The 11,078-nt window shown below is 46.5% G+C and overlaps 1 protein-coding gene across 1 annotated transcript; it reads right to left on the bottom strand.

The window, feature by feature from the left end:
* Window positions 1-279: 279 nt before the first annotated feature.
* Window positions 280-5,591, bottom strand: LOC142570762 (uncharacterized). The gene is made up of 3 exons (XM_075679100.1): window positions 5,500-5,591; window positions 1,086-1,197; window positions 280-984 (listed from the first exon to the last, which is right to left on the bottom strand). The coding sequence occupies exons 1-3, from the start codon at window positions 5,589-5,591 to the stop codon at window positions 280-282; spliced, it is 909 nt and encodes a 302-aa protein (XP_075535215.1).
* Between the last annotated feature and the right edge of the window lie 5,487 nt (window positions 5,592-11,078).

The following is an 11,078-nucleotide window of genomic DNA, read 5'->3' as shown; positions in this document are numbered from 1 at the left end:
AGCCGATGATTGGCTCTGTGACGTCGGCGATGACAAAATTTCAATGAAGGTCCCGGCGAAGGTTTTTAAGCTGGACGTGCAGGCGGAGCCACCCGTAAGTTTTGATAGTGGACCGGTTTGCCGCGCTGAGCTCGAAAGACGTAGAACGACGGGGACCTTGAAGGTGGGCTCGCGGGTAGCAGCAAATGTCGGAACCGCTGTCGACAAGGAACCGCTGCTTTGTAATTTGGTCGGTGACGAAGATACGACGGCCTCCAGGTTGGCCGCTCGCAGCCGTGGCTACGAGCTGCCGTTGGCATTTCCCTGATTTCTAGCGGAGCAGGGTGGTCGACATTGCCGTGCTCTGTCCCCGAAGCGTCTATGGTAGTAACACCGGTCGTCGTCACCAGGCTGCTGCGACGGGGTAGTGTTCTGGCCACGGCTTTGCAAGTGGCGCGTAGGCAAGTGTTGATCCAGGCGTCGTTGAATGGAGCTGAGCTGTCGGTTGATGTCGTCGATAGGCCGCGCAAGCTCTATGGTGTTCAGCGGTGTGGCGACAGCCTGGACGGTGGGCGACAACGGTGGCAAAGAGACCTCGATGACGCGATCAGCGATCCCGGCGAGTTGGTCGAGAGGTAGCGTAAGCTGAGCCTGCAGAATTGCCTGGACGTGTGGTGGAAGTCGTTGAAGCCAAAGTGCTCGCAGTAAGGAATCCTGGACTTCCATGTTGCCCGCGAGAGCACGCATGTGGCGGAGAAGCTGCGAAGGCTTGCGCTCGGCAAGTTCGGCGGACTGAAGTTGTCGCACCTTCTGGTCTTCCGAGGGTGACAGGCGGCGAATGAGTTCCGTCCTGAGGTGTTCGTAAAGATTGGCCATTGGTGGGTTGGCAAGGATATCCCGGACCTCGTTGGCGTAGCGGGCATCGAGGTGGGCGACGACATAATCGTAGCGGGTCCGGTCTTGTGTGATGTGCGCCAAGGAGAACTGGGCCTCGACTTGGGTGAACTATACCTCGGGCGAGTAGGCCCAAAACGGTGGAAGCTTGACAGCGACACGCCAGACGCCGTGCGGGGCAGCGTGCGGGATGCTTCTGCCGGGGTTCTCACGTCCTCGGCGGAGCCGGCAGGATGCTGCTCCACGGAACCATCGGGTTGGTCGTGCCGTTCCTGAACCTGTTGCTCTTGCTTCTGGATCACCTCTTGCTGCGCGTGAAGCTGTCTGTTGAGAAGTTCCAGCTGTCGTTGAAGGGCGTCTTGTTCGTCCATGGCGATGCGTTCTTGTTCGTTGTCCAGGTCACCAGATGTGGGATGTCGTGTCTGCCGAAGGACGAATCCCAACATAAAAACGTAACGCTTCTTTATTCGACTAACGATGGCAGCGGACGGGCATACCAACGCTACGTTCATCCCAGTAGCGGAAGGTAGAAGGTGGTCTTTTTGAGCCATGCAGCCTGTTTTTATAGCCATCGTTGGTGGCGCATACCTCGGGTGACGTGGCGATGGCGCTATGTTTTAACGACCATGCAGTCCAGGGTGCAGCTGTTTTATGCTGGGCCAGATGATAAGAAGACGGAGGGTGCGCAGAAATGTGCGCGGTGTGTGTCGCCACAGCAGCATTCAACCGTCCCCAATGGCCCTTCAGACTAACGATGCTGGTACTGGCCGTAGTACCACATTGGTTAGCATATCACGTGCGTAATGTAAAGGTTATGGGTTCGTTCCCCACTCACAGGTTAATGTCTTTTCATCCACTTTAATTTCCCTTGAATTTATCGTTTCTATACTTTATATAAAAAATTTAAAACATGTTGGTTGTATGGTTTCCTTGATCTTATTATCTCCTGGCTTCTTCCAGTTCTGTTTCTTCCAACACATATGCATATTCTCATCTGGTAAGTAAACAGCTTTTGCATAATGCTGGAATGCAATTTAAAACATTATTACAAGGCCATGTTACGTAGAAAGCCCTAGATTGCCCAGGCAAGGTGTATTGATGTCAGTCTGAACAAAGAACAACAATTCCCACTCTAGACAGCACTGCTGTGTACTGCTGTGTGCAACTGGGTTTAAAGAAAACTTGTTAATAAATAAAGCTACAAACAACGAGGAAATATGGAAACTATATGAAAATTTGCACAGTTGCACGTTAAAAAGTTAGCACAGCAACAGATGAAGACATAATGAAGTGTGAGGATGGTTTACTTTGCTTTATTTCTTTATTTCTTTGCTTTATCGTTGCTTTATTTCATTTATTAAGCACAAGTAATTTCCCCTATGTTGTCCTTGGTGTCAGTGTTTGTTGGCTTCTTATGATATGACTAATAAAAATCGGGCCCTTCGGTTAACCCCCTTTCTTATCGTTCATCCTGACCTGGTGATATAGCCCAGCTACTATGGTGCCATGCTGCTCAGTAATGCTTCAATCTAAGCCATGGCAGCTGCCCTCCAATGGGGGTAAAATGCAATAGCGCTTATGCACTTAGATTCCGATGCACACTAAAGGACATGTGGCCAAAACTTCAGGTTGTGACTTTGGCATGAAAAACCCCAGACTTTAATTTTTAAATCTAAAGGTGCGTTATCAGGAGCAGGCCATCACCTTGAGCTTTTACTGCACTGCCATGGCAACAAGACGCTCCGATTAAATAAAAACAATTTCGTAGACAATTTCCATATCTTGCAAACATTTACAAACACCTCTCTGCATGCAGCTCTGTTGCTGCTGTATTTAATTCCGTATGCCAAGGCGGGTTACGATGCTAGAACATCTTTCGAACCTGTCTTTTTTTACTGCTTTAAAGTTTTTGGTTATTTTTCATCTCTGTGTCTGCCGCATACACATTTCAGTGCATCAATTTCTGCAGAAAGTGCACTCCTCTTTATTTATTCGTGCATGCAAAAACGGTTCACAAGAACTGCTTTCTGAAGATCTGTATAACAAGCAAAAACAATCCTATGTAGGCTGCATGAAGAGAAAGGATTGTTTTGTAAATATGTTATTTAGTTCTTAAAAGAAAGGTGGCTGTCAGTATTCTGCTCCGAAGTGAAAATTGCCCCTACCTGGCTCTGCTTCATTTTGCGATGTTGATGGTCCATTCGGGGGCACTCAACCGACAAGCTGCAGTTTGGCCATGTCGGGTGTGTTGTCATACGGCCCAAGGCCGATAGACAACCTCACAAAAAATCGAGTCCGAACTCTAAAAAAGAAACATCTCATCCTTCTGTTATCAGTTTTGTCATCTTGTGTGTTGCACACACGGTCGTCAGTGAAATATTCCGCCACTTGGATACTGAAAAAAATTCAAACATTTTCTGGCAGCAGAGCTGAATACACAATAAATGGAGAACATTAAAGAGCAAATACAGTTGCCACGTTAGATTGATCAACTGCAGCAGAAATGGAAATTAATCAGTGATACTGTGTCTGTTAGCTTTGAATGCAAGAAACGTAAAAACAGGAACTTGGAGCCACGCCACTTTGAATTTCCCGCGTTTGCTACACCTGACAACAAGTATGGCATCGTCCGGTACTCGGGGATAGTCATCGCTTAAAATTAGGAAGAATTAGCACCGGCATAAATTAAAAGGATAGTTAAGCGGTCAATATATGCGCATAAAACAGCTCACCTGGCGAAGCTACTGTCAAATACCCGATCACGCATCTGCGGGCGCTGCTGTTTGGGCGAACAATTCAAAAAGGAATGCGAGTTTCACTTGTTTCTCGCCTACTAAGCTAAGATAGAATTTGAGTTTTCTACTAAACTATAGTGGATATTTAAGCTTCGACTAAAACGCTGGAAATTTTGTTGCGTGACATTGCATACGTATGAAAGCAAGGAGATTGCTTTAATTGTATTCTGCGCAGGCGTCATGTAGCAGCTACCACTCTCATGCAACAAAAGCATGAAAGTGACACTCGCGGCACGAAAAACAAACACGTACAGCGCCAACGTTAAGCCTCTTGGAGTTGGAGTTAAGCACCATAAAACCAGTTAGTTTTCTAGCCCTCATAACGCCGTGAACACGACCAAACATTGAGCGAAACAACTGTCTGCTCTCGAAAATTATTACCGCTTCCATTTATATACCTATCGCTGCCACAAGCAAAAGTCAATGGGCTAGCTGTCCAGAAGCCGCAGGTTAGACTGACAGCTACATATTACGGTAACGTAAAGCAATTTCTACGCCGACTAAGCAGCCACGGTGTTCGCTAAATGCCGCAGTTCTCGTTTGCCGCTTGAAATTCACACCATGATGTCGGGCACTGCACCTTTCACATGAAACATTGCACGCTTTGCTCCGGAGCTGAATAGGAGGGCGAAACGCATTTTCATGTACTTGAAATCTGCATTCCGAAAACCCGACGACGCTTCCGAGAACGTGGTACACAGCCAAAGCACCCGTACGGCCGCTTCACTTGGACGTGAGGCACTTCTATCAAACAATTCACATGCGACATGTCTCACACCGATTGCGCGAACTTGAGAAAATGGCGCAGGCCGCACTGCGACGCCGTGCAGCCGTGTATCAACCGATGAGCAGCGTCAGCGGACTTGCAGAAAAACAAAATGACAGGCGCGAAAAGATGGCGACTCACGTTGCGGACGCGAAGCAACGGTTTAGCGGAGAAGCCCGAATGAACGTTGCCAACTGTTGGGTCCGACGTTATGCAGGCGGTGGTGGCGTTAGTGGCGTGTTTTGCGGTTTCTTTTTTTTTCTTTCTTTTCCTCCAAACAGTATGGGTAAAATCAGTTCTTTGTTTACATTTTTTTTACTGTGTCGCTTCGCATTATTTCTTTTGTCTTTTTATGCGATTAAGCGGTCAATTATGGCCTCCCAGATTCGCGCGCGCCAGCTTCGCATGCATATCTTGGAGACCATGGGACAACGTGTTAGGAAACGCCGGTCTTGTCGTTGCTAACGTTTCGTCATCGTTTCTTTAACTGAGATAGAGGCGTAGTGTCCGTTGTCCCGGGGGAGGGGAGGGGGGCGACCAAGACGACATCGCTCAGCGGGGGGCGCGGGAGTAGGATGGCGTTGGTTGTTATCGCAAAATTCCTGGGCCCTACGATCTTTTGTCATCTAAGCATTCCTATACCTACCCAATAAGAAAAACTATTCGTCCCTCACTCCGTACCGCACGATATCACTGAAAATAAACCCGCAGCAGCGAATGAATTCACCTTCGTGCTAGCTCTTGTTTCAACACGACAGAAGCGGCGAGAACACAGCGCTCACGAAGCTCTCAGCACATGCTGCACTGTGCACTTTCGCCGATCACTTTCAAGATTGGTGTACGCACGTCTGTTTTCAAAGCGAAGTAAGCGGCGAGAACACAGCACGTGAAGTTTTCAGCAGTGGGCATACTCCTTCCGCTTTTCAGTTAGCTTTCAAGATACGGTTCGCGCGGCCTTGCCAGGAGCAGACGCCGCCGGAGAACGATTGATAATGGTTCGAGGCAGATGAGTAAAGCGCTAAAGAGCGATAACGGCTCAAAATGAACGGAACGTTATCAGCGCACCTGGCACTGCCACCGGCAGTACCATTACTTGCTTTCTTTGCACCGCCGACCACAGCAGCTCGTGTGAATGCAGCGCTGTCGCTTATACTCATCGGATCAAGTCTCATCACATTAATAATGACATTGGACGGCGTGTAGATGAGCAAGTGTCATAATGCTTACGCATACTTAGAAAATTCCCAGAGGAATTTCTGTGACCTTTTCTTATCGGAAAGGTGCAGTCGGTGGTGAATCAGAGTTGACAATGCATGTAAGAGAGGTGCGAAGCTTTTCTTTTTATCTTTTTATCAGTTTCTTGCCCAGCCCCCAAATACCTGCTCAAGCTAAGACTTGCTGATGGCTGTATATAATTTTTTTTTTATTGTCGCATGCCTTCGAACCGCCATGAAACCTACTGCGTGATAACATTAGAGCAGTATTAACGTACAAGAGGAAATGCAGCCGGTTATTGGGCGGCCTATGGTTTACGGCCCGGCGGCAGCTCCCCTCCCCTCCACCGCTTCCTTTGATAAGTTAGGGGGGGTGGAGTCTAGAGCAACCTTACGTCCCCCTCCCCACAGTGGCGTAGCCAGAAAATTTTCGAATGAGGGGCGGGATCCCAATTGACCGTGGAGGGGGAAGGAGCTGTGCCAGTGCCATAGCAGCAGAAATTTTACTGTTAGTAAGCGTTACAAAAGCCCGGCCTGTCCCCCTTGGCTACTCCGCTAGCACCCCCGCCCCGCAATCGAGCTATCAGAACGTGCATTACACGCATTCATAACATAACATGAATGACATGCCACGAAGCTGGCATGGATGCCGTGACATCATCATCATCAGCCTATTTTGATTTCCAATGCAGGACGAAAGCTTCTCCATTGATCTCCAATACCCCTGTCTTGTGCAAACTGGTTCCACGTGTCTTAAATTTTCTAATTCCATCACACCCACCTTATTCGCTGTCATGCTCGACTGTGCTTCCCTTCCCTTAGCACCCATTCTGCAACTCCAATAGACCAGTTTCGCTCCCTTACGCATTGCATGGCCTGCCCAGCACGAATTCTTCCTCTTTATGTCAACCAAAAGATCAGCTATGCCCGTTCGCTCTCTAATCCACATCGCTGTCTTCCCGTCTATTATCCTCACGGCTAACATTGTTCATTGCATCGCTCATTGCGCGGTCCTCAACGTCTTCCCAAGCTTCTTTGGTAACCTCCATGTTTCGGCCCCATATGCTAGTAACAGTAGAAAGCAATGATTAGCAGCAAGCTGCAGGGTCATGATTTAGTAATGCCTGCCGTAAGCTCTCAAACTAATCCTTTCTTTTTGTTAATTTCCTTGATCAGAGGCCCCTGCGAGTAATTAACCTCAATAAACGTATTTCGGCGCAGGTTCTAGAGGCTGACTGCCGACCATGACATTTCGTTCTCTCGCCAGGCTGTGGAACATTCTTTTTCTCTTCTGCATGCTAACCTTCAATCAGACTTTTACACTTTCTTCGCTAAGGTCCTCAAACATTTGTTGCAAATAGTCTGCAGCGTTGCTGAGTACGCCAATGTCATCTCAAAACCGTAGGTTGGTGAGCTATTTACTATTAGTCCTCACGCCTAACCGTTCCCCAGCCTAACTGCTTGCACAGTATTCAGTGATAGCATTGTAAAGATTTTGCCATTGATCATGTGAAGCCTTTTCCAGATATCTGGCTATTCAAATTCGGCGTGTTAGTGTCATCCGTTCTAAATCAGTATTCTGGGAAACTTCATTTTTGACCGCTGTTCGGAGTCAGCGCGCTGCTGCGTGGTTGCCCCGATCTAATCATTTCATCTGCCTGATTCAAGCGCAGGTACGTAGCGCGTTTCATGTATAGCCAATATCAAAGTGTAAACTGGCAATGTTCATTTATCATATACTGTCAGCTTCACTTCCACCCGTAAGATTAGGGTGTAAATTAGAAAGACTGGAGCGTTCCAAGGATGTTTTCTTGTTGAACACCCTTTTCCATTGAAAAAGTTGTTGCAAGGGTGTTTACAAGGGTGAAAAGATGAATGCGCCCTTATTACCCCAATTAGGGTGTGAAAATTTTAATAGTGTAGTTGAGAGGCGCGGCGTGCGCCGGCAGGATCGGTCTCCGATCCAGCGATACGATCGAGAGACCTAGGAAGGTGCTCTCTCCCGAAGAAGAGAAGCGATAGGGAAGGAGGAGGAGGGGGAGGCGACCAATGAGAAGCTGCGCAGGGTGCGAGGGGAAGAAACGACGAGCTGGGGTTTCTTTGCGGCGCGCCGTTTCGAAAATGAAATTCCCTTGGCTCGCACGCCAGCGGGAGTTTCGCGAACAAACTCTCGCTAATCGGCAGCGGCGCCGCGGCCGGCTCCGTCGCCGCGGCTACTTACGCAATATGACGGCGGTTGCTGCTGCCTAAGAGACACAGCGTCTTGCAGAGGTCACAACCTACCACTACCACCACTTTAAACGTTCACGTCCTTCACTCCATATGTCCTCCAAATTTAGTTCGCAGTGGGTGCTCTTCAATATTTCCTCCTGGACTGGCTCAGGACTCTCGGAGTAGCTGCATACACCAACACTCATTGGCTATTGCCACTGTTTTCTTGGCCCTCACTACCACAGGACAACAGTGCAATACCGGGCCGACCCGCGGTGGAGGTGAAGCAAGCTTTGAGCACTCCCCATACGTGGGCCGATGCCAAATATAGTGCTATACGTGCACTGTAAAAAAATGTCCTTCATTCTACGGAAGAATTGAAAATTATCTGTCTCAGCGCCGACAATGTGTTGTTTTGAACGGCAAAAGCTCGGCATACGCTGATGTGACATCAGGAGTCCCACAGGGCTCAGTCTTAGGGCCACTATTGTTTTTACTTTATATAAATGATATTTCTGTTGGTATTTCTTCATGTATACGGTTGTTTGCCGACGATTGTGTTGTTTATAGGAAAATTAAGAGTGAACAAGATGCTGACATGTTACAATCTGACTTAGAATGTATTAATATTTGGTGTTCCACATGGAAGATGAATTTGAATTTGAAAAAGTGTGTTCATGTATCTTTCACAAGAAAGAAGAAACGGATTGTAAATCTTTACCAGATAAAGAATACCCTGATAAAAAACGAAGCTATATACAAGTATCTAGGTGTGACGCTATCATCCGACAGCTCATGGTCTGCTCATGTGGATGACGTCATTGTAAAAGCTGGTAGGGCACTCAATTTTATTCAGAGGAACTTGAAATGTTCACAGCCGAACCTAAAGAAAACTGCTTACCTAACATGTGTTAGACCAATTTTGGAATACGCCTGTGCCGTCTGGGACCCCGCGCAAACAAACTTGATCGATAAGCTGGAAAGAATTCAAAACCGAGCTGCTAGGTTCGTTCTGGGGCGGTATGGGCGGAGACAAAGTCGTACTGAAATGAAACTTGAATTGAATTGGGAACTGCTTTCCTCTAGGCGGAAAAAGTTGAGACTCAAGTTTTTATACCTCATATTTAATAATAAGACTGGAATTAGTAGTAAAAGCTACTTGAAAGAACCACATTATATTTCTAGGCGTAATGACCATTCACTTAAAATCCGCGAATACCGTGCCAGGACGTACTTGTTTGCGGATTCCTTTTTTGTCAGAACTATTGTGGAGTGGGAATCAGCTGTGTGAAGAGCAAGTGTGCTGTACGAATGAAGATTTGTTTTTTTCCCTGCTTTAACCCCCCTGCTATAACGCCTTCGGGCAATGCGGGGTAATTCTTGAATAAAGAATAAAGAATAAAGAATTGCAGGTAAAAATACGGAAACCATGTCATATTTCAAAAATACGGAAAGAGCTCCCGTTAATATACGGAAAGTGCTCTCCATTTTAAGTTTTACGGACATTTCATTGTAATAATAGAGCGGCTATGCACTGTTTTGCACGAAACAGACAGAATTCCGTATTTTTTCTCATACAAACATCCGCATTATTGCGAGGAAACTTAAGCTCTCTGAACAAGCGCTCGTACTCACAAAGTTTCAGCGAACAATATTTTATTGAACCCACGAACTGTACGCATTATTAATATACATACAAAATGTGACAGCTAACCTTCTACCAAGAGCTTAAATAACAGATCGTATAAATATATATACGCATCCTCTATTCCGGTCGCAGTTTGCCTCACATACGGGCCTTGTTACGCCGATCATATGCGCAAATATATGCGTGTTTCTGCAATGTTCTCAAATTAAGCGCTGTGTAGTTAGTAATACAGCATATATGTTTAAATGAACTAAGAGCCGTTGGCATACGTGCCTACACTGTAAAAATAGCCTTACTTTAAAGAAAATCTGCTGGTAATTGTTGACCCAACACTTTTTCGTAAATAAAGAACGGTCATTTCCGTAGAGCGGACAACTGTAACAGAGAGACCGTAATGCAAGATACGAGTGCTTCTGCATCTAGAAAACGGAAGACTCTGTATTCTGAATCTGTACTGCAACCGTTAAAGTACAGGTTCTTCTCGTATTCAGAAAACGGAACACACTGCATGCTGAATCTGTACTATAACCGCTAAAATACAGGTGCTTGCCGTATTCAGAAAACGAGACTCCGTATGCTGAATCTGTGCTATATCCGTTAAAGTACAGGTGGTTCCTTTATTTCGTCGTGCATAGCATGTCCATTGTGCTGATAGGGTAGCATCGGGGACAAAATTGCCCAGGACGCGCGAGAGTTGACCGAATTTTATTGGTGCGCTATTGGCTGGAATCAGCCACGCTAACATCTGCGGTCAGAATGTCATAGTGACCCACTGTTTTCAACGGTCTTGAACAGAGATGCAATTTGGTCGATTCTCGCACTTCCAGGGTACTTTTGTCCACAATAGTACATGTCTAATGCAAATGTCATGAAGGCAGCTCATAGCCGAAGCAGCAGGTTACCATTAAGAAAATTGTCTTGCCAACACACTGACATGGCTGCAGAGATAAAACACTTTGCACTTTGTGATACGATTGCATTGCATAGTATATATAAAAAGGTGCAAAATTTAAGTCCTCAAGTTCTTAGATCACAGAAGCAACTTTATTTTCTTCAATCACTCATCTTGCACTTTTTCCTGGTTAAAGTTGTTCTTGACCCCAAACTTCTTGCAAGGATAAACTTGCTGCTGTTAGGAGAAACAAATAGTACTCGTGAATTTCCATCCTAAAGAAAGCGGCAACAAGGTATGATCACAGAACACAAAAAAGCAGTAACTTCTGTGTTAGAAAAAACATGTACGTGGACCAATAATGTTGGAAGAAGGGATGTTGCTGTAGCCAACATTTCGACATAGGTGCTTGTTATCAGGGTAGCAAATGTTTTCGTTGGCTGTGTTTTTTTTCTTTGTGCGTAGCTCCCTGGCCCCTAGCCTCATTGTGGGAGAAGCTGGTGCCTATAATAGTTCAAGAGAAGCCAAAGTGTTAAAATAAAGGCAGGAAGCGTGTGCTTAGCTGTGGTGGTTATGATGGAGCGGGTATGAGCACTGCTGTCAGTTCTTGCAAAGAACCCGCCGTGGTTGCTCAGTGGCTATGGTGTTAGGCTGCTGAGCACGAGGTCGCGGGATCGAA

The sequence above is a fragment of the Dermacentor variabilis genome, chromosome 2 (assembly GCF_050947875.1).
Source record: "Dermacentor variabilis isolate Ectoservices chromosome 2, ASM5094787v1, whole genome shotgun sequence".
Classification (NCBI taxonomy): Eukaryota; Metazoa; Arthropoda; class Arachnida; order Ixodida; family Ixodidae; genus Dermacentor; species Dermacentor variabilis.
The sequence above is the reverse complement of the archived record's forward strand: the minus strand, read 5'-3'. Positions and strand labels throughout refer to the sequence as shown.

What these genes read in the sequence shown, in the direction of transcription:
- LOC142570762 (XM_075679100.1), bottom strand. Translation starts at nt 5,591, where the DNA reads ATGAGTATAAGCGACAGCGCTGCATTCACACGAGCTGCTGTGGTCGGC. An exon ending in ACTGCCGGTGGCAGTGCCAG is followed by an intron (nt 1,198 to 5,499) that starts GTGCGCTGATAA and finishes ACTTCTCAACAG; the next exon opens with ACAGCTTCACGCGCAGCAAG. An exon ending in CTGCCGGCTCCGCCGAGGAC is followed by an intron (nt 985 to 1,085) that starts GTGAGAACCCCG and finishes CCCGAGGTATAG; the next exon opens with TTCACCCAAGTCGAGGCCCA.